The sequence below is a fragment of the Oncorhynchus clarkii genome, chromosome 4 (genome assembly GCF_045791955.1).
Source record: "Oncorhynchus clarkii lewisi isolate Uvic-CL-2024 chromosome 4, UVic_Ocla_1.0, whole genome shotgun sequence".
Lineage (NCBI taxonomy): Eukaryota > Metazoa > Chordata > Actinopteri > Salmoniformes > Salmonidae > Oncorhynchus > Oncorhynchus clarkii.
Genome location: NC_092150.1, coordinates 23,949,489 through 23,973,489, shown reverse-complemented (window position 1 = coordinate 23,973,489; position 24,001 = coordinate 23,949,489). Strand labels below are relative to the sequence as shown.

The 24,001-nt window shown below is 42.1% G+C and overlaps 2 protein-coding genes across 5 annotated transcripts in view; both read left to right on the top strand.

The window, feature by feature from the left end:
- LOC139406622 (tyrosine-protein kinase ABL2-like) overlaps nucleotides 1-4,055 on the top strand; it is a 34,686-nt gene extending 30,631 nt beyond the window's left edge. For all 3 annotated transcript variants that reach the window (XM_071149421.1, XM_071149420.1, XM_071149419.1), the window contains exon 10: nucleotides 158-4,055. In XM_071149421.1, coding sequence (XP_071005522.1) covers nucleotides 158-1,926 — 1,769 coding nt within the window. In that variant the 3' untranslated portion in view covers nucleotides 1,927-4,055. The remainder of the gene's footprint in view (nucleotides 1-157) is intronic.
- Nucleotides 4,056-5,799: 1,744 nt separating this feature from the next.
- The window catches only part of LOC139406621 (oxysterol-binding protein-related protein 9-like), a 35,427-nt gene continuing 17,225 nt past the window's right edge, over nucleotides 5,800-24,001 (top strand). For both annotated transcript variants that reach the window (XM_071149416.1, XM_071149415.1), the window contains exons 1-4: nucleotides 5,800-5,917; nucleotides 12,334-12,384; nucleotides 14,219-14,297; nucleotides 20,621-20,697. In XM_071149416.1, the coding sequence (XP_071005517.1) occupies nucleotides 5,807-5,917; nucleotides 12,334-12,384; nucleotides 14,219-14,297; nucleotides 20,621-20,697 (318 nt within the window). In that variant the 5' untranslated portion in view covers nucleotides 5,800-5,806. The remainder of the gene's footprint in view (nucleotides 5,918-12,333; nucleotides 12,385-14,218; nucleotides 14,298-20,620; nucleotides 20,698-24,001) is intronic.

Genomic DNA, 24,001 nt, shown 5'->3' with positions numbered 1-24,001 from the left:
GAGAATATGCCTGTTGTCAAAGCAAATGGCCGCCAGCCTATGAGATTCGCCGGTTGGCGCTAATGCAGATTGATGTTGAATAATGGTGTTATTATTGTTGATAAGAGACCACAGCTCTGGTACCTATTTTTAATTCCATATCCTCTGTTCTCTGCAGGTCTGGCAGCCACTCTGCTGGCAGGGGATGGCCGGTCAGGCAGCTCTCCTGCTCTGCCTCGGAAACAGAGGGACAAATCCCCCAGCAGCCTATTGGAGGACTCCCAGGAGACCATGTTCACACGGGACCGCAAGGCTGGCTTCTTCAGCTCCTTCATGAAGAAGAAGTCTCCTTCATCCCAGCTGCAGCAGAGCCTGCCCATGCCGCCCAAGAGGAGCAGCTCGTTCCGAGAGATGGAGACCCAGCCTCACAAGAAGTACGAGCCCACGGTTGGCTTCAGCGCCCCTCCTCCTCCCCTTCCCCAGGCGGACGGCCTGGGCTTCTCACCGTCCCATGGAGAGGGGAACCACGTCCAGTCACGCTGCTGTGGGGCCGCTTTTGGACAAAAGTCCTCTGCCAACCACACCTCTGGGGTCCCACCCTTGCAGGTGGGCAGTAGTAGTAGTAGCAGCAGCTGGGCAGGCTTGGCAGGTTTCTTCACCCCTCGCCTCATCAAAAAGACCTTAGGGCTACGGACTGGCAAGTCCACTGGGACCGAAGAGGGGGGTGGGGGGACCAAACCATTCCCCAGGTCCAACTCCACCTCCTCCATGACTGCAGGGCTTCCTGACCTGGAGAGGATGGCTCTGACTTTACCCAGAAACCGCAGTAAACCTCCTCTAGAGCGCACTGCCTCCACCACCTCGCAGCCTGAGAACGGGGCAGCACACACCTCTGAGACCCTTCTTCGTAAGATGGATGAGGGCACAGCTCAGATCAGGGACCGGCCTAAAGCCAAGCTGCTTCCCCGAGGGGTGGGGGGGTGCTCTGGGGGGTTGAGGGCACCTGGGGTTGGGAGTGAGGCTGATTTGGATTGTCACTCTGGGGCTCTACGGTGTAGGGAGGGTCAGGAGGCAGGAGGACAGGACCGACAGGGATGGACGTCCCCCTCCAAAACAGTGGGATCAGGCCCGTCGGCGGCTCCACACAACCACAAGGTTCCCGTGCTGATCTCGCCTACACTCAAGCATAGCCCAGCCGATGTGCACCTGGTGGGGATGGACTCTCAGGGGAACCGCTTCAAACTGCTATCGGAGCACCAGGCGGACCGGGACCGACCACGACTGGTCAAACCCAAATGTGCTCCCCCTCCCCCTCCAACACTGCGCCTCATTGGGCACTCCTACAGCGGGGATGGGGAGGAGCAGGTCGTAGGGACTGTGGAGGTCAACGGTGATGGGGTGAAAAGGCCGGGACGAGCAAGGGAAGTGGGACCCGGGAGACCATCAGTGCCACCACCACAAGTGCCTCCACCAACCTCCTTTTCCTCTGCCAACAACACTAACACTACTCCCACTAAGATGGCCAACGGCGCCACAAGCACTGCTTCTTCCACAGCCCCCTCTGGTGGCTCTAAGCCTCTGCGTCGGACTCGACAGCAGGCTGAGAGGGTTCAACCGGAGAAGATCAGTAAGGAGGCTTTGCTGGAGTGTGCTGAGTGCCTGAGAGGTGCCCTCCACAGCAGCCCTGAGCCCTCCTCCAGCAGCCAGGTCTTAGATGCTGGCCACCAGCTGCTAGACTACTGCTCAGGCTACGTGGACTGCATCCCACAGATGCGGAACAAGTTTGCCTTCCGGGAGGCCGTGGGCAAATTAGAGCTGAGTCTGCAGGAGCTTCGGGCATCGTCCTCCTCTGGAATTGGAGGGGCATTTAGTGGCCCAGGACCTAGCCCTGCTCTGGACAACTTACACATCTGCATCAAAGAAATTAGTGATGTGGTTCAGAGGTAGCCATCGGACCTGTCAAACATTTCTTTGTATTCCTTTTTTTATGTTTCTGGTTGTATTAACATTTTGGGGACAGAGAACAATCTCAGAAGTACCTCAGAAAATCACTAAATTGGATCTCTTATTGTTTACAGTTGACTCTTTCTCAAAAATGCCAGGGGAGAACACTGTTCTAACCTTTGTACATTAACATTGTTGATACCAAACTAGATATGGTTCAATGTACACCAAGTAACTGTTTTGCCCCAAGTTCAAACTTTTCCAACTGGTTTTAAGGCCTTTCTTTTAATCGAATGTGGAGTATATCAGCTATGTATTCAGTCCCAGAGTGTTGGTAAAGAACAGTCAGTTTGCGTGTGTCATAGTCATCATAGCCAAGAAAAAGTGGAGAATAATTATGGCTGAGTTACTATCTTTGATTTATGATCCTGGCAACTAAGAGTTCCTGTGACGGGAAGTCACTGTTCAAAACTATTGTCACCTGGAAAATGAAAGTGTGTTCCACTTAATCAGGTCTACCCTCTGCCATTTGATTTGGTTTGAGTATTTCAGGAAAATGCTCACTTAAAATCGGAATGGAAAATGTAAGCATTTTAATATTTATGTCCAAATTCCCTTGCACATGTATTTAAATGTTCGGAGCTAATGAGAAGTGAGGAAAGCGCAAGGTAACACATGGGAAGGTGGTTTGGGGCAGTATTCCCTGTGGCCCTTTCCCTCAGTGCCTATAGATTGTTAAATAATTGAAAATCTGTGAACACAGCCACTCCCTGACAAAATACTAATCTCAACGCAAACTGCGTTATGTCTCCAGAAAATGAGTGATTTATTTGTACATTTTTTGGTTTTAACTTTAGAATGTCTTTATGTATGAACTTGAATTTAAATTAATTATTGTTTTTTATGAAAAGCACAGACCTATTTTAAAAACGTTATATCCAGGAAACGGTCACTTTTGCTTGGATAAGTATTTGACTATGAAAAGAAACATTCGTAGGAAGTTTATTGCAGGACTGAGGCCCCCAACCCCATCTGAACATCTGCAAATTAGGTGTTTAATCTGTCAAAGTTCTCTGGTCATTTCAATACCAACATCGGTGTTCTGTTTTCGATGAGCATAAATGAGTGAAGATTACTAATATCCCTTTTTAGATGCTTTTTGATCATCTCTAAGCAAACATTTCCATTTCATATTGTTGAAGTCATTTCATCCTGTTTGTTGTATTGTGCAGAAATAGCAAGTATCACCCGTGCCTGCAATCCTTTCTCTATAATAATTTGGCTAATGAATCAAGCAATCAAAACAAAAAAAGCTTGTTTATAATAGTGTCCCTCGACTGAAAATTCCCCTAATGCCCACTTGAGATGTTGGAACCCTTGGTGTACACTGGATAAAGCCTATGAAGTAGTAGACATTGATTGCTATATTGCATTTCGTCTTAGTATAAACTCTAATAGTACCGTTTATGACACCCAATATTTTTCACAGTTCATTCCATGTCTGTTTTGGGGTACACCACCTATTTAATCCAGCAGATGAGCTTCAGTGTCTCTCTGTTCATTCAAAGGTCGTCTTGACTAATAGGATGTCATGAAACTAATTGTTTCTTTACACTGTGAGGTTCCAAATTAAATAATGAGGTATTTGTTTTTATTTTCTTGCTACTGGATACAGCAGTGTTTTTCCAATTATTCATGGTGCCTTTTGTGAAATATATTGTATGTATTGTGCACTACTAAGTCAAGAAATGGATATACAGAGATGTGTAATTGTAAATATCTTGTGCTTTGGTCTTCAGATGACACATTTCGCCATGAGATTGTGGCCAAGTATAAATATAACTACAACATACATTTATATTACTGGGAGTAAATTTAAGACTCAAACTTGAAAATAAAATGTGCAATTTGTCTCCTATATTATAATAGATGGACTGATGGTCAAATACAGCTTGTTCTTGGTCTGATTGATAGTGGTCCATACTTGTGATCCCACATAATTCTGTCTCTGACAGTTGCACAAAAAGTGTTTCATTTCCAACAAACTACACAAACATGAGTCTCTCTGGTGCACTTCCCCAAAGCTGCTCTGTAGTATTAAGGATCTGAACTATTAAACTCTCTGCATCCTCCACTTGCTGTCTGTGAAATTCTTAATGACTGATTACCAATTTGGCCTTCCATTATTTTGCCTTTCACCCTTGCTTATTTATGCTTCAATCATCTTTGTTCTGCTTTACTGCCAAACTGTACTAGAAACGAGTATCCCATAGACTTGTGATTATCTCTAATTTATTGTTGGATTAAGAGTGTAATGAACAAGGCTTGTCACGCTAGGAAAATTAGTTTGCAATGATTGCAATTTTGCAAAAAAAATATTTCATTTTGTTTTAAATGCTCTTCAATTAATTTCTGCCCAGTTTGTCTTTATGATCAAGCTGTATGTCCTTTATTTATTGTTGCTGTATTTATTTTGTAAATAATGTTTTGGATCCTGCAACTTTTCTGTTTGATCTGGACAGTGCTGAAGAAATTGTATTTGCACATCGTATACCAAAGGCCACTTCCTCTTCAGTTATATGAGTGCAATGAGAATGGAATACACTTCATTTTGAAAATGTGAATTTAACAGGGATAAAAATGGCAGAGGTTAATATTAACTTTTTGTTTTTGATTTAAAGCTCACATAGTATATAACTGTGAAGTTCTCCCTAGCAGTGTTAAATTTGATGTAAATAAAACGTTGAACATTTCTAAGGTCCATTTATCTTTTTGATTTGGGGAAATTCTAAAGATAAATCAAGAGCGCAACCTCAAGTCACCAGCTCAAACCTTGCCTTGTGTTAATCAGATTAAATAAATCGAATTGACCTGTGATTCCTTTACTGTAAATAGAATGTAATTGATGGGAGGAAAATAATGATATTGATTGAAACACGATGATAGCCTAGGGGCAGTTGCATAATTTTGTGATGTGATACAAACCTTTCTTAATTTAAGACACATCCTGACCCAGGCATTAGATTACATCACATCTGCTCCTGGAACTGTCATCTGAAATGTTTTAATGCAACCTTCATCCTTTACATTTTTTATTTAATTTAACCTTTATTTGATTAGGCAAGTCAGTTAAGAACAAATTCTTATTTATAATGACAGCCTACATATCTTTCTAATTTTGCTTCAATAAACAGTGTATTATGCTATCACTAATCATCTTACTGGAGGAAGGGTGTCTGTTTTGAGTATTTAAACATGGCCATTTAACTCAAAGGCATACAACGGATGTGTTCTGAACCGGGATACTACATGCTAAATACTTGCAAACTGTGAGTATGAACTTTATACTAATCTTAAATATTTCAAATATACTACTGTATTTGGTATAGTTAAAAAAAAAAAAATGTAAACTCTGTTAGCCCCACCCATTTTGCGAACGTGTTCTTCTGGAATATAAAATAAAATCTGGAAAGATTTTAAGATGATGAACAGATACTGATCAAATTTTCCAGCAACTGTATTATGACATCTTGTTTCTTCAAGCATGCTACCCCATATACTTAATGCTAGGGGCCCACGAGGCCATGCACATACTCATTATATGGTACTTACTAAATAGTATGAGAGCTCTGCCATTTTGAACATGTCCAATGTATTTGAAATCATAAGTGCACTGCAACCTGGCATAATGGCCCAAAAGAAGAGATAGGCCTATAGTGTCATAACCATGTGCACCTATGGAACAACAAATGAGAAAGCAAAAGTATAACTTCAAATGTTTGACAATCTGTCAGCTGTTAAGGATGCTGTCAAATCTTGCTATCCCGTGACGTATTTTTTCTCCATGCTGACTCCTCCCCTAGAATCTTGGCCAATTGTAAAGATGGCGTCCATCATGGAGGGACCGCTGAGCAAATGGACTAACGTCATGAAAGGTTGGCAGTATCGCTGGTTTGTTTTGGACTACAATGCGGGTTTACTGTCATACTACACGGTGCGTATTTTATTGTACTTCATAATGAATAAGCCGATAACCTCCCGGGTCCGTATTATTATTTGCTAAAGCCTGTCAAAACCGAGTAGGGACAGCGGCCTCCCTGTTGGTGCTTTCAAGACAACTGGGAACTCGGGGGGGGGGCGAGGTCAAATCATGACGTCCGTGATCTTCAGGTCGGAACTGTAGAAAGATGCCCGAGTTTTCGACTTGGAATTCCGAGTTCGGTGACGGTTCAAAACCATTTTTCTCATTCGGAACTCTTTTTTTCCAGAGGTTCCAGTTGTCTAGAACGCACTGAATTCGGAGTTTTCCGAGTTCCCAGTTGTTTTGAACGCGTGATGTGTGCCGGGAGTTGGGAATCTCAGCTGTCAGAAAAGGGCGAGGACTTTGCGGACATATCCGTTATTGACCAATCCTATCCATGCTGGAGGAGAAACTAGCAAATGAAATGCCAGCATTTTCTATACTTCCTGGAATGATGCGGCTGTGTTCTTTCCTCGTTGTTTCTCTTCAAAATGTTCTATCTATCTAGGTAGCTGTCTTTTTCATGTCCATGTTCTGCTGTCAGTTAGCGCTGTAGATTTTTTTCGAGACATTTAAAGCAACGTAGCAGGAACAATTATAACCTTGTCTCCTTCCTTTGCTGACATGGTTATCTAGCTAACAAACGTTAGTCAGTTCATTGAGTTAACGTTAACTAGCTAGTCAAGTGAACGCATTTTTTCCCCCTGCTTAGTCTGCCTGTGTAACAATAATGTATAGTAGACTTCACCGTTTTGGTTTGCTGTCACCAGAGGAAAATAGTTAAAGTTTACAGACATAGAATCACGTTTTATTGGTCGCATACACACATTTTACTGATATTATTGCAGATGCAGTGAAATGCGTGTTTTTAGCTCCCAACAGTGCAGTAATATTGAAAAATACAAAACAATACACAAATCCCCAAAATCAATAAATATCAGAGTAAACAATGCCATATGTTATACAGTGCCATATGTTATATCAGTCAAAGTTTGGACACACCTACTAATTCCATGGTTTTTCTTTATTGTTACTATTTTCTACATTGTAGAATAATAGTGAAGACATCGAAACTATGAAATAACACATATGGAATCATGTAGTAACCCAAAAAGTGTTAAACAAATCTAAATATATTTGAGATTCTTCAAAGTAGCCACTCTTTGCCTTGATGACAGCTTTGCACACTCTTGGCATTCTCTCAACCAGCTTCATGAGGGAGTCACCAGGAATTCATTTCAATTAACAGGTGTGCCTTGTTAATTTGTGTAATTTCTTTCCTTCTTAATGCATTTGAGCCAATCAGTTGTGTTGTGACAAGGTAGGGGGGGAATGAAGGTCAGTAATCTGGAAAATTTCAAGTGCAGTTGCAAAAACCATCAAGCGCTATGATGAAACTGGCTCTCATGAGGACCGCCACAGGAATGGAAGACCCAGAGGATACGTTCATTATCGTTACCAGTTTCAGAAATTGCAGCCCAAATAAATGCTTCAGAGTACAAGTAACCGACACATCTCAACATCAACTGTTCAGAGGAGACTGAGTGAATCTGGCCTTCATGGTCGAATTGCTGCAAAGAAACCACTACTAAAGGACACCAATAAGAAGAGACTTGCTAGGACCAAGAAACACGAGCAATGTACATTAGACCGATGGAATTCTGTCCTTTTGGTCTGATGAGTCCAAATTTAAAGATTTTTAGTTCCAACTGTTGTGTCTTAACCAGCATGTCTTCCACAGCATTCTGCAGTTATACGCCGTCCCATCTGGTTTGGGCTTAGTGGGACTATCATTTGTTTTTCAACAGGACAATGACCCAACTCACCTCCAGGCTGCGTAAGGGCCATTCGACCAAGAAGAAGAGTGATGGAGTGCTGCATCAGATGACCTGGCCTCCACAATCACCCGACCTCAACCTAATTGAGAAGGTTTGGGAGGAGTTGGACCGCAGAGTGAAGGAAAAGCAGCCAACAAGTGCTCAGGAACTCCTTCAAGACTGTTGGAAAAGCATTCCAGGTGAAGCTGGTTGAGAGAATGCCAAGAGTGTGCAAAGCTGTCATCGAGGCAAAGGGTGGCTACTTTGAAGAATCTCAAAGATAAAATATATTTGGATTTGTTTAACACTTTTTTGGTTACTACATGATTCCTTATGTGTTATTTCATAGTTATGTCTTCACTATTATTCTACAATGTGGAAAATAGTACAAATGAAGAAAAACCCTTGAATGAGAAGCTGTGTCCAAACATTTGACTGGTACAGTATATAGACAGTATATGAATAGAAAAGTGTGTGCAGCAGTAGTTATATAGTATGTGGGTAAAACCGTATGTAAACATTTATTGAAGTGACCAGTGTTGAATGGTTAGCAGTCTCTAAAGTGCAGAGTAGAGTACCGGGTGGTAGTCGGCTAGTAACATTGCCACCCCTCTTGTTGTTGTTGTTTTTTTTAGCTACCTTGTATCATTGATTGCACCCTTCATAAAGCTACATAGCCCATCGAAGTTGGCGCTATTATTTATTTTTCCTTGGTGACAACCTAAAGCCATTTTGTTCTACTATTTTCAACAGCCTGACCCTGCCACTTTGATGGGTAAACCTAAGGGATGGGACAGGAGAAATGTCGCCACTGTCAAATTAATAGAGGATCCATACCAGAGGCACGTTGGTTGGAAATTGTGGGCAGGTGATTATTTGCGCTGTGAGTTTCCTGCTGATGGTGGGCTCCCGCCTATCTATGTCACAATGGAACGCCAGACTATCGCTCCTCAACGTCTGTAGACTATGATTCATGCTTTAGGCATTATAACTAAGTCAATAATCTTTGGTCATACACACTCAATGGCCAGTTTGTTATGTACACTACCCTGTTCATAAAAATGGTTAGCTCCTACAGACAGCGAGTCACATGGCCATGTCTTGCTATATAAAGCAGGCATCGAGGCATTCAGTTGCTGCTCGATTAAACAGTAGAATGAGCAAAACGAGTGACCTAAGCGTCTTTGAACGTGGTACCGTCGTTGGTGCCAGGCGCACCGGTTGCAGTATCTCAGAAACGGCTGGCCTCCTGGGCTTTTCAGGCACGACATTGTCTAGGGCTCACCAAGAATGGTGCAACAAACAAAAAGCATCCAGTCAGCAGCAGTGCTGTGGGCGAAAACAGCTTGTTGATGAAAGAAGAAGAATAGCAAGAATCGTGCACGCTAATAGGTGGAGCACAAACAGGAACATAACGGTGCAGTACAATGCACAACTCGTCAGTCCTTGTCACGGATGGGCTATTGCAGCAGAGGTCCACACTGCTTTCCACTTCTATAAGCTAAAATCAAGAAGAAGCGGCTCCAGTGGGCACGCAATCACCAGCATTGGACAATTGAAGAGTGGAAAAATGTTGTCTGGTCCTACGAATCCTGGTTCCTGTTGCATCATGCTGATTGATGGCAGTCAGGATTTGTAGTAAGCAGCATGAGTCCATAGCCCCATCCTGCCTTGTGTCAACGGTACAGGCTGGTGGAGTAATGGTGTGGAGAATGTTTTCCTGGCACGTTAGGTCCCTTGATACTAATTTAAGCAATGTTTCCATGCCCCAAAGAAGAATGCAGGCTGTTCTTTAAGCAAAGGGGGGTCCGACCCAGTACTAGATGGGTGTAGCTAATAAACTGGCCATTAGGTGTGTGTATACGACCATTGAACAGAAGGAAAATCATGAAAATAATATGCTCCACTGTGTCACATCAAACTATCTCACAGGTAGCCACAAATATGCCCCTTTTACAGTCATTCACAAAGACGGGAAGGTTTCACGATACAGATAAATCCAGTATCCCAATCGCATGAAAGTCTAACTACAGGTAACTGCCAAAATAAAGGAAACACAAACATTGCGTCTTGAAGGTTGAGTAAGTAAGAATTTTGTCCACAAATGTACCCACATTTCTATTAGGCCTATATGTAAATAGTTTATAATTAGTCAATGCCATAATGTAGTTATTTTGTTAAATACTTCTCCTTATTAGTTGAAATATGTTTTTTTCCAAAGCTATATTTAGCTGTTGCGCTAGCTGTTCTGTTGGAACAGATTCTCAAATCATGGGGATTTGTCGCGCTATACAGACGATGCAGGTGTTGCTAGGCAACCCCCTGACTTGCCGGGGCAAGCCTGCGCCCTCTGTGGCAAAAGCCAGTGTGAGAAACGGGCTAAAAAAGGTTTGTGCTTTGAAACAAAATAAATACTGCACTCTGACCTACAAAACTTATTTGCTAGGTTCTTGATCGTGTTGTTAGACAAAGCAAGGAAAGAGAACTTCAAAACATGATGTAGTTTTATCTGAATTTGCAGCCGTTGTTAGTAAATAATGAATCTGCTAGCTTCTGATGTGACTGGGCCACAACATGCCACCAGAACAGCTTCAATGCGCCTTGGTTTAGATTCTACAAATGCCTGAAACTATTGGAGGGATGCGACACCATTCTTCCACGATAAATTCCATAATTTGGTAATAGACTGTTCCCTCTACTACCGCACGGCAAGCGGTACCGACGCACCAAGACTGGAACCAACAAGACTCTGAACAGCTTCTACCTCCAAGCCATAAGAAAATAGTTATACCGGGAAGCTTTTGGTTAACTATTTAACTACCTGCATTGACCCTTTTTGCTCTAACTCTTTTGACTGATCACATACGCTGCTGGTACCCAATGTATATAGCCAAGTTATCTTCATTTTTATTTATTTTTTACCTTTATTTAACTAGGCAAGTCAGTTAAGAACAAATTCTTATTTTCAATGACGACCTAGGAACAGTGGGTTAACTGCCTGTTCAGGGGCAGAACGACAGTTCATTGTGTTTATTTTTCGTGTTATTTTCTATTTTTTTTTTTTTTTCTGCATTGTCGGGAAGGGCAGTAAGTAAGCGTTTCACCGTTAGGCTACACCTGTTGTTTATGAAGCATGGGACATACAATTTTATTTCGATTTTTGTTGATGGTGGTGGAAAACGTTCTCAGGCGCCGCTCCAGAATCTCCCATAAGTGTTTAATTGGGTTGAGATCTGGTGACTGAGGGGCATACACACACACCCTATAAACCCCATGTGTTCCTTTGAGACCCCTCTTTCAAATTCACCGAAATCTCTTCTAGTCATGGTTGACTAAATAATGGGCAACTGGCCATTTTTATGAACTGAAAATAAATGTAAATGCAACATGCAACAATTTCAAAGACTTTCCTGAGTTACAGTAACATCTATAAAATGCAATTGTGTTTGTTGTCCATAGTTTATGCCTGCCCATACCATAACCCCACTGACACCACGGTGCACTCTGTTTGCAACATTGACATCAGCAAACTGCTCGCCCACATAACAGTGGTGAGGCCGGTTGGACGTATTTCCAAGTTCTCTAAAATGACGTTGGAGTCGGCTTATGGTAGGGAAATTAACGTTCAATTCTCTGGCAACGGCTCTGGTGGACATTCCTGCAGTCAGCATGCCAATTGCACACTCCCTCAACTTGAGACATCTGTGGCAGTGTTGTGTGACAACTGCACATTTTAGTGGCATTTTATTGTCCCCCGCACAAGGTGCACCTGTGTAATGATCGTGCTGCTTAAACAGCTTCTTGATATGCCACACCTGTCAGGTGGATGGATTGTCTTGGCAAAGGAGAAATGCACACTTATAGGGATGTTAACATGTGTGTGTGCGCACAGAATTTGAGAGAAATAAGCTTTCTGTGCGTATAGAACATTTCTGGGATCTTTTATTTTAGCTCATGAAACATGGGACCACACTTTACATGTTGTATTTATATTTTTGTTCAGTGTTCATGACCCTAAGCATGATGGGATGTTTTAATTTCTTAACTCAGGAACCACAATTGTGTGGAAGCGCCTGCTTTCAATATATTTTATCCTTCATAATGAAGTGTTTTCTTTATTTTGGGAGTTAGCTGTATCTGCTGGTACTAAACAAATTCAATGTGACCCTACACTGAACAACAGTAGTAGGGGCACTTTTGGTTACAGTGTATGTAATTTATAGCCGGAGTGCCAGTCTTTGTGCTATCATGTCAACTCATCAATCATTGTTATACCAAACATTTGGCTTGACAATGGACTTGGCAAGAGCACAAACAGATCTGGGACCAGTCTCAAACTGCGGCTGTGTCATACTTGCAGATGAGATGCTATACTAGAGCACTCACAACTGCCTTGCAGGGATTTTTACCAGAGAATCTTAGCTTGCTATCTACATGTATGATGTTCCAGGAACTTTTCACTGGTGAACTTGATAATGAGTAAACTTAGAGTGGAAATGTGTGTGAACGGAGTTTGCTGGGGGGGGGGGTGTGTGTGTGATTGAAACCTATTTTGTTCTTGTTCATTTTCAGTCCAAGGACAAGATGATGCGTGGCTCTAGAAGAGGATGTGTGCGTCTCCGGGTAAGGAACTGGTTTGGGTTGTTGATCATGCTCATTAGCCTATGTGCTAAGAGGGACAATTTTCACCTGCTGAACAAGTAGATATTTTCCTATCTAGCCTAATACTGTTCTGTTGTAGTTCTTTGGCTATACAATACAAGGCTATTTAATATCAGCACTTTCCAGAAGTTTGTGAAACTATTGCCACTAGATGGCAGCATTTGATTTATTAGTTATACCTGCAATAGACACTAACAAAATATGATTTTTTGTTTCCTAAAATGGATCCTAGCTGGCCCATTGACTTGCCCTTTGTTTTTTCTATCCTCAAGGAACTAACTATACATAATTTAGTAGCATAGCATTCAGAGATCTACTTTGAACTTCAGCTCAAACAGAGGTTTTACTTTTTAAACAAATAGTTTTATATATTGGAATGTCTTGGGGGAAACAACCTGTTTGGTATATTTTTTTTAATCAAGACTAGATGAAGTAGGATTTGAATTCTTTATTCTAATACTTTTATGAGTAGAGGTGAGAATTGGGCAAACATACCATCTTGAATTCAGTACCCACAATTGAAAAACACATACGTTTTGAATAGCCCATTTTTTAGGGTAAGAGTACAACGTGTGAGTATCGTCATGTGCGTAGTTGTCTTTGTTTTGTTTTTTGAACTTAAGTTTTGGCAATCATTTGTGAAGGACAACTCACTGTCAGAATTTGTTTATTTTTGCCAAGAGACAATGTTCACATTTCACATTTATGCAAAAATACCTTTCATAGACATCACACACTCTGCTGCAATTCACAGCTTTGAGAAAACAACAGTTGGATAGATTCTCAAGCTTGTGAAATTGATACCCCTCTTTCTTGTTGGTTGGTCAGATGATCAATAATGGAATTGTGAAAACAATATTTCTCATGACTTTCATCTGTTTTGTGCTGATTTTGAAGGTATTTGAGCATTCTCATGTTAGTGTTGTCATGTAAAGCGAACATATCTTACTCTCAGCAGCATTTTCCTAGATTCATATATGTGTACAAAGTCTGACTTTACGTAGAGTGTTGTGTTTTGTAATGTCTCTACTATTAAAAAGTGTCAAGCATAAAATTATTGACTTGCAGGCATAACCTGGTTGAATATGGAATTGTGCTATACATTGATTGATTACTAGCCCAGTTGAGTATATTTCCTCCTAGTACAAGCTTTAGACAGTTGGGACAGTACAGTGGATTTACTTATGACGTGATGGAATTTTCTTCTTGTCCTCAGAAACACACAAGGGCTAAACGCACACCACATGTATAAACACCTAGGTTACATTATTTCTAGCCTAATTACACTCATGGCTAGTTGAACGCGCGTTCCTCATTTTGTACCAGTGCCTTTGTCTCTCTGTGTGAAGCCAGCTGCCAGGGCATTGTCTTTTAATGAGTCATCATATACTGTAGTGGTTCTCTGTGATAATGGACGCCTACACCTCACCCTCGGTACATGGAAAGTCTTAATGCATCTTTATGGGTAATTATATCAGAAATGTTTTACTTAATTTAATGAAAATATAAGCATATGCCCTTTTTTTCCCCCAAGGTTGGTTTTGACAAGCAAGCAGGTTTGAGATATACTGTTGCTAGGTGCCATGCCACAAACAGTTCTGCAGAGATTTTATTTCCTTCCATGCAGCTGGTCCCCAATGTCTGTCTGTTCGATACCTGTTCCTGCATCTCTCCCTCCACCCAGGCACCCCCTCCTCTTTCCCTCATTCTCCCATGCCTCGGTGGGTTTTTGATAGTGAGCAGGAGAGGGGGATGGTGACGTCTCACTGCCTCCTCTTCCTTTTTGGTTTCCCAGGGAGCTGTAATAGGAATCGATGACGAGGACGACAGCACATTCACCATCACTGTGGACCAGAAGACTTTCCATTTTCAAGGTGAGTCTCTTGTTTTTTTTTCTCCTCCCCTCTCCCTCACCTCCCACTCTGCTGACTCCCATGTTGTTTGGAGTAAATCTGTCAATGCTGCATACGGCCGTCCGCTCGCGTGTAGGCTCTCTTTGTAGCTTGTTTTTTTTTTTCTCTCTCTCTCTCTCTCTCTCATACGCTCTTTCCTGCCTTTTTTAAAAGGAGGATTATTATATCGGTGCGTCGTCTCTGTGGAACCTTCCTCTTTCATCAGCAGCATCTGGCAGCTTTGCAAAGTAGAAGTGAAATGGGTAGGGGCTAAAGCAAGATTTATTCCACACCAAGATTCTTCTGTAATGAAAAGAAGCGAAGGAGGCTCTTTTTTTAGGAAGATTACTTGCATTTTTTACCGCCTCTGGGAATAAAACGAATACCGCTGAGCTAAAAGCCGAGCTATCTGCACTGCCGCTCCCCACCCTGAACACCGCCACTTCACAGAGACAGGACTGGCCCCTCTCCCAGACACCCCTCACCCCACCCCTTTTCCCCGGACAGCAGCTACACCGTCCGTCCACCAAGCGGACCTCTCTCCTCCAGGTCTCTAACCTCCTCCACCTTGTCACAACCCCATCCTCACGCCCTCCCCCCCACCCACCCACAGCCACCACTACCGCCACCAGCACGTTATCCATGGGGGGCCCACCTCCACCTCCTCCATGCCATCTCCCATTGCTATGTTCCGAAACTGTATGCTGTGGTTCTACAAAAGGAAGGGTAAGGAGATGTATGCATGCTGGCCTCGGTTAGCAGGCCGAAGAGCATGATTCAGTGAAGCAGCGGTAGTAGCCGTTTCCTACGTATTTGTGTTGGTGGTTTTGTAGCTTACCGTTTTCTTTGAAATACTGTGTTTTCTATAGCGGTTGTTTAACGTGGAAGACGTTTCATGAACTTTTAGAAAATATGTTTAAAAGGCTTGATGGTTTAAAGAAACAGTATTATGGAAGATTGTTTCTTAGAGGTGCATTGTCAGGTCATCTGTTTATTAAGACTGTCGGCTGAGGTCATAATTCTATGATATTGTTATGTCTGATTCAATTTGAAATTCATATGTCAAGTTGTTTGAGTTCTAATTCCTATTTCTATGGTCATAACTAAGCCAGTTTTCATTTTGTCTTTTGGTCTACTATTATGCGCATCTCCAAATGTCATCTGAGTTCACCCTTTAAAAAATGCATCCTTGAAAGAATTTTGGATTCCTAGCTCTGGGGAGTGAAATAAGGATGCTCCTCCAGATGATGCCTCCAAGTTGAAAAGCTATTCTACGATTACGTGGAGAAGATGGGAACTTCACGGCCATTTCACAACCCAAGCCTATGGGAATTATTTTCTATCACAAGGAAATACTCATTTCCACTTGAAAAGGACACAAAGGATATATGCGCTACTCCTCCAGATGTTTCCTGTTGGAGATGCGTTACTCGGGATCCAGCTGATGTTACACACGTTTGTTCTGGTGTGGTGCTGCGGCAGGCAGGCGGGCTGTGTCAGAAGAGGAAGAGGACTGGAGCGGAGCATGGGTGAGGTATGGGGCGGCCACAGATGACGGCTGCAGAGAGAGAGGCTCTGTATTTCTATTTCGAGGATCATCCATAATTCATCAGGCTCTTTTTCTGGCGGAGCATCAGATCCCTTCAACTCCCACTTTACACAGCACACCCTGGTGTGCTAAAGAGCTCTTTACCCGGCCCCCATACAGACAAAAATGTTTAGCCTGGGAAACTGCTGAATGCAATGGCCAAGCCCATGACGAGCAGGTTGCCTGTTGTAGAGAGGAGGTCTAGTGGTTCTGCGCAGTATATGGATTATAGACCTGTGTACATGCAAAGTGATGTATGACCAGGTATTTAGCTTATCTTGGGGGATAGCTGACCTGTATGTGACCTGGGGGGATGACTCCGGTAAATGTGTGTTAGAAAGGGTCTGTGACTAGAATGGAGCTGTGATGCCTTGTCATCTTACCTGTTCTGCAAGGGGCTCCTACCTCAGCACAGTGACCGCACAGAGCAGTCTGCTTCAGCATAGTCTGTAGCTAGGAAATAACATTTACTCTGTTTCCTCCCTAAAAATAACATGCCGTCATTGGCACATACAGAGATTTACTCCAAACGCCTCTCTCTCAATCATCATACTACTTTATGGTGTTTACCAAACACTGCTGTGCATCATACCATCTACATTCCATTCATTCAGCCAAATAGGGGAGGCAGAAGAAGAGGTGAACAATATATGATTCACATCCTTTGGAGGAAGGCAGCAGAGCAGTTTTGATTGGTGTGTTTTAGGAATGTGATAATGCGTAACCAGAGAGGAAATGGAATAATCTGCTTGTTAGGCACTAGCAGTGTGTCTGTCAGACTGCTGTCACCTTGCTGAAGACTCTCCAGTCTCTCCACCGCCCCCCGCCTCTTTATCTCTCTGGGCCTGGCTGTCAGTAATAAGCCGTGCTCTGGAGAATGCCCTCTTTGTGCACTAATGGCCCAGGAGTTAATAATAATACACTTTGCTTTCATCCAGAGGAGCCACCTACCTTCTGGGGGAGAGGGGAAGCATTAGGTCCTAATTGGGTTGTGAGTGTGTGCCCTGTCATGGCCTGTTTGGGCTCTGTGTTGAACTCTGGGGGACTGCACAAGTTTATGACTTGCCTAGGCTTCAAGCCACCATTATTATTCATGTAAAACAGTCACACCAAGAGTTCATATTATATAAATGAAGAAAATTGGAACCACTAGACGTGCTGTACAGAACCATTTGTTTAATTGGTCTCCAAGTTCTGTAAGTGTTCAATATCTTCTACTGTTGTTCATTTTCTGTTGCTATCACTTCATCAGCAATGTCTGTAGCCTATATCATGCTCAAGACTGACCCCAGTAATGATGGTTGGTGTTATGACAGACTTTGCATTCCCTCTGCTGGCTAGGAGTGGCCATGTTTGTCATGCACAGTAAATATCACACAGGGATGGTACAGTGTTTGCTTGCAAGTCACAGATAGGTGTAGAACTGACCAAACAGTGCACCCTCACTGTCACACAAAGGGCTTTAGGTAGAAGGGAGATTCTTCATTAGCTCTTTACATGCCATGCAACCAGGTATAAAGTAGTGCTCTTTCAATCTAATAATCAAGCAAGCATCTTTGTTTTCTCTCTTCTTTTTTTTGTTGGACACTGATGTGACACCAACATACAGTATTTCACACAATTTTTCTTACAATACAGGATGTTTGTTTTGCGCCATTCTCACGGCAGATTGACCCTATTGCTATTATGGGGTAGACGCGCATCTATAGAAAGGTTTTGTAAAGCAAAGTGCGCCTCAATTAAATTAGCACAGACATTGAGGTGAGAGGGTGTTGAGGCAACGGGGTGAGGGCCTGGCATGAGCCCTGGCTGCTTCTAATGTCTTTAAAAGCTTTGGGCTTTCATCCTGAGCTCCTATCCATCAATCATCTGGGTACACTGTATTTTACATCTCCTCTATTAAACTTCCCCAGGCCACCAGTCACCTGTGATGAAATATTGGATTGCCCATTATGATTGTTGTTTTTGTCCTTTAAAAAATAATATTGTATTCCATGTTTTCGCAATGCTGTTTGCTTAATTGCGATCAGAAAACGAACAATTCTCAAATGTTTATGTTGATAACGTTTCTTTGTTTATGAAATGCAGCAAACATTTATGAAAATGTGTCAATGTTCCCTTTCAGATTTTGGACTGTTTAACTTTAACTCGATAGGCATATTTAGATGGATTAACCCACAGACCCATAACGTCTCCCTCAAGCTCCTGTTCAATTCCCACAGCCATCAATCAGAATAATAGGATGACTCAGAAAAATTAATGAAAACATTAGTAGCCTCAACTAGTCTAAAGAAGGCCAGTTTTATTGCTTCTTTAATCAGAACAACCGTTTTCATCTGTGCTAACATAATTGCAAAAGGGTTTTCTAATGATCAATTAGTCTTTTTAAAATGATAAACCTGGATTAGCTAACACATGCCGTTGAAACGCCTATGTAGATATTCCATAAAAAATCTGCCGTTTCTTCTATCTACAATGGTCATTTATAATATTAACAATGTCTACACTCTATTTCTAATCAATTTGATGTTATTTTAATGGACAAAAACATGTGCTTTTCTTTAAAAAAAAACAAGGTCATTTCTAAGACCCCAAACTTTTGAACCGTAGTGTATACATGTTGTTCAATCATTGCACCCACACTGCTCGCGGGTGTCTGCATAGCTGGGCGCTAAAATATAACTTATTTCTATTTGTGACGCTCAACGTGCTGCAAGTTCTGTGAACTGATGTCCACACTCCAGTCAGTTGTACTAATGCACCGTGAAGTTGGTTGCCAACCACCATATAAAGTCCAAAGAAGAAAAAGAAGCCTGAAGGAAGAGAGATGACGAGAAACAAATTTGGTTTACCGTTTTATCTGTGGATTAATTGGAGGAGTAGAGGACCTTGTGCATTTCAGGTCAAATAACAACCCAATGTTTATATCCCAGAACAAATTAGCTAGCAACAGCAAGCTAGCTATCTAAATTTCTATAAATGTTTAATGTTTTTCAACCTGTCCCCAAATAAATACAGTTGGTTCAGAGTTTGTTGTGATATTTCAACCTGTGTGTCCTGATCTCATCTGGTGTGGGGGGACAAAATCAACTTGCGTGTGATGGTGCGTGCGGTCTGGTCAGCATGTGAGGCGGCATTGGCCCGCACTCTTATGCCTCATGTCCAGCTGCATCAAACTTTTTGCGTTCTGGGGGAAGTCAATACAATTGGTGCATTGAATGACTTCTGGATGCCGCGCAAGGCTGAGGTGTGTACCGCATGCTTTCAATATTTCCAACTGGTGTGTTGCTTTACCGTGCTGTGGTACGAAGGAAAGTACACACACACACAGACTCCAACTGGCTAGGTTTTTTTGAAGAGCAAAATAATCCACTTGTTAAATAAAGGTTTTTTTAAAACTAGGTTTAACTATGCAAGTCAGTTAAGAACAAATTCTTATTTACAATGACGGCCTACCAGGGAACAGTGGGTTAACTGCCTTGTTCAGGGGCAGAACGACAGATATCAGTGCGGGGATTTGATCTAACAACCTTTCGGTTACTGGCACAATGCTTTAACCACTAGGCTACCTGCCGCCCCCAAACTAGTTTTAACAAGTGGATTACTTTTGCTCTTCACACGCAGTTGCTTAGTAGCCCAGGCCCACTTCTGACCAGAAGCCTGTGACTTCACTGACTTGTCTGATAATCAATCAATCAATGTGATTTTGTTTCACTGAATCTCTGTCTGTGTAGGCTATTTGGGTAATTGGTTTCTGGCTGGGCAAATAAGTGGAGGTGGCATAGCTAATCGTTGTTTACTCATCTATCACCGATCAGAAACGTTAACCATGCAATAATGTAGCCTAAATGAAGTGTAGGACTATTATGTTGCCCCATCACGTATAGCCTACTCCAAAAGTCCAGAGGTTGTGAAATATGAACACCAGACCTGTATTTCAAATAGGATCGGTATTATTATGAAAGTCCACTCAATCTAATGCCTGCTCCCTAACGAAGTGGAGAGAGGGTCAAAAAGAGATTAAACGTGGATGGGCTTGGGCTATGTTTCAAAATATCACTGTAATCGGGGTAGGTGTGTCTTGTCGGTTTTAATTAACAAAATAATGAACTATTGATTTCATTAATTTGGACGAAACATAAATAAACTCAAAATATGCCATTCAATTGTTTTTGAAGTTACGTTTAATTAGTCTTATGTTTATTAGGACCTGCCTAAACAAATTAATAATGGATTTATTTTGATGGTGTATATTCAATGGTTTATTAAAATTGACGCCCAACCACATCTGCACACCACCACTACCACTCGTCACCAGCAAGGCGAATGCAGGCAAGAATGTGTTAAAAATGCAAAAATACTGAGTATAGAGGTTCCATGGACTCTGGGCTCGTAAGTGTAAATATTAGAGGCTTTATTTGCTCTGTTTATTTGCTATGAGGGTGCAGCCGTGCCTGGCAACAGGCTGTGTGTCTCGTCAGAAGACCTGCCTTCCTACGCTCTTGCCCAGCGACTCACCAGAAGGGTTGCAAGAACCCCCCCAGCAACTGCATGGCACAGCACAATGAGCACATAGCTAACTAGTTGGGCAAGATGTGCACAGATGAGGTGCTCTAGTCCTTGTTGTAGCTACTAGGTTATGCACTCTGTTGCTGTTGTAATAATTCCCATCTGTACTATGGCTGATCTGGTGTGTTTTGTGCGCTTTCCCTCTCAGCTCGAGATGCAGACGAACGGGAGAAGTGGATCCATGCCTTAGAGGGGACTATTCTCCGCCACACCCTTCAACTGCGGGTAAGTCACTCACTCACTGATCTGTTCAGACTAGCTTCACACTAGTGATACTGGCTGTACTAGTGCTTTGCCCCTGAGTTCAGCTTGAGAGGAAAGAGGTTTTGCTCAACATATTTACATGGGAATAACTTTGGCTGTTGTGTATAGTTTTTCATTTTTATTGTGTGTGTGTGTGTGTGTGTGTTTTAACCTTCAAAGAAAGACCATAATGTAGTATTTCTTAAATCTGCTTTTTTGATTACTTAAGACCACAGGAAATGATAGAGGAACTGTTGAGAACATTAGGCAATAGCAGTTCATGTTTAACCTTTTGAAGCGTATTTGTGGAGGTCTTTTGGATGCAGGAAGTTGGTATACAGAATGAATATAATGTCTCTGTCAGCCTCATCTAAGCTAGTAGCACTGGGACACCGCTGACAGGCTCAGGCATTCTGGTCTAGAGGTCGACCGATTAATCGGAATGGCCGATTTAATTAGGGCCATTTCAAGTTTTCATAACAATCGGAAATCGGTATTTTGGGGCGCCGATTTGCATTTTTTTATTTTTTTATTTTTTTTTATACCTTTATTTAATCTTTATTTAACTAGGCAAGTCAGTTAAGAACACATTCTTATTTTCAATGACGGCCTAGTGGGTTAACTGCCTTGTTCAGGGGCAGAACGACAGATTTTCACCTTGTCAGCTCGGGGGTTCAATCTTGCAACCTTACAGTTAACTAGTCCAACGCAATAACGACCTGCCTCTCTCTCGTTGCACTCCACAAGGAGACTGCCTGTTACGTGAATGCCGTAAGCCAAGGTAAGTTGCTAGCTAGCATTAAACTTATCTTATAAAAAACAATCACAATCACAATAATAAACAGTCACAATCACAATAATCACCTAGTTAACTACACATGGTTGATGATATTACTAGATATTATCTAGCGTGTCCTGCGTTGCATAAAATCTGACTGAGCATACTTCTGCCTACCATCGCTCAGTCAGATACTTAAGTACTGAGCGGTGGTAGGCAGAAGCAGGCGCGTAAACATTCATTCACATTCGCACGAAAGTGCTGTTTGCCAGCAGCATTTCGTTGTGCGTCAAGCATTGCGCTGTTTGACTTCAAGCCTATCAACTCCCAAGATTAGGCTTGTGTAACCGATGTGAAATGGCTAGCTAGTTAGTCACTCGCTCTGAGCCTTCTAGTAGTTGTTTCCCTTTCTTTGCATGGGTAACGCTGCTTCGATGGTGGCTGTCGTTGTGTTGCTGGTTCGAGCCCAGGGAGGAGCGAGGAGAGGGACTGTTACACTGGCAATACTAAAGTGCCTAAAAGAACATCCGATAGTCAAGGGCCTCCCGGGTGGCGCAGTGGTTAAGGGCGCTGTACTGCTGCGCCAACTGTGCCACCAGAGACTCTGGGTTCGCGCCCAGGCTCTGCCGCAACCGGGAGGTCCGTGGGGCGACGCACAATTGGCCTAGCGTCGTCCGGGTTAGGCACCAGCGACTCCTGTGGTGGGCCGTGCAGTGCACGCTAACCAAGGTTGCACGGTGTTTCCTCCGACACATTGGTGCGGCTGGCTTCCGGGTTGGATGCGCGCTGTGTTAAGAAGCAGTGCAGCTTGGTATCGGTATCGGCTTTTTTGTTCCTCCAATAATCTATTGGCGTTGAAAAATCATAATCGGTCGATTATCCTTCTATTATTCTTATTATTCTTATTATTATTATTATTATTATCCTTCTACTATTATTATATATATTACTCTATTCTGGTCCTCATCAGACCAGCAATTTTTTTTAGACCTTTATTTAATCTTTAAGGTTAAGGAGTCATCTGAGAATAGAAGGAATTAGTGCAATCTCTTTTTGATCTCGTCTCCTTAGCTCCTTCTGTGCAGTGTGCACTGCCACCTTCCCATTTACACACACACACCAGGCACCTGCCACTCACAACAACAAAGATGAGGTCACATCTTCCTCTCTGACAAGCCGTTTTAACTCTCTATATTTGCATATGAGGTTTGGTCCAACAGAATCAGTCATGGACACCGAAACACATTGAGACATTATTTTACATGTAATAGAAGAGAAGTTAACCTTGTCTCAACTCCTCATAGCGCACAGAGCAGACTACTAAAACAGAGATATTAAGGAACATTGAGTATGTTTACATGTACACTAATAATTCGATGTTAAACTGATTATGGCAGTAGGCAGAGTTATTCTGATTATCTTAATCAGCCCAAGGTCATCATCAAAGTAAGCAAATGCCAATTAAAACACCTGGTTTTCTCAACAATCTTTTGAGTTATTAGGGCATGTAAACATTTGCTAGCACAAGCAGCGCAAGCTTCCTTTTGCGCGAGTGAAGTGAGTTCAGGAAAATCTTAACCATTTCTAATATTAATACTTTTTCACATATAATCTGTATGTCCAAACTTTTAATCAAATAGGTTTCACAAAAATAACATGGTCGCTGTGGTATAACTTTTATTTCGATTTTCTGCATTTATCAGTCCCATCGGGTAACCAGATTTCAGATGTCTCCATGTAACAGGATTATTAAGGAAATTGGTCTTCTTGCAAAGCATGTAACCGTTGAAATCAAACTATTTTAATCTATTCACAGTAATCATATTATTGTGTGCACTCATTGATTCTGGAAAATTAATGCTCAGTTTGTGGTGTGCGGTATTGCGTTACGTTGTACCGCTAGCAGCATTTTAGCCAAAGACTGGCTGTCTAGTCTGTTTTATAAATGTACAATAAGCATAAAACACTATGTAAGGAATTGGTAACTCGTTCTCATTCTGAGAAATAAGGTAGATCACTTGATTTCATCATCTGAACAAAGTGGACAGGCTAGCATGCTGTTCAAACAGTTGGAGATGGGCAGAAGGGTGTGTTCATCTGTTCTACCTTGTTAGCTAGCAAATAGATCCAAGTTGGCTAAATTTTAAATATAAAGATTAGCTGGCTACTCACTAGCACATAGGCCGGTGCGTGAGAGATTGTTTATGAGGTCTGTATTCATTTTCTATAATACCTGCTACAAGAAGTTTGTCATTATTAGTGAATGTGCATTATGCATAGTTCTGATTTTAAATTTGTAACAAAAAGGCATTTTCATAGGCCACCCTGAATGTATTAGATTATTGCTGACTGTTTTAAATGCAGTGTATTTGACCTTTAATTGTACAACAAAGCTTATTTGGAGAAAACATAGAAAAAATTGAGATAGGATTTTTAGGCCATATCTCCCAGCCCAAAAGCGTGTCTGTCCCTGTGTGGTTAGGTGCACCAGGAGCGTAGTTGGGCTGT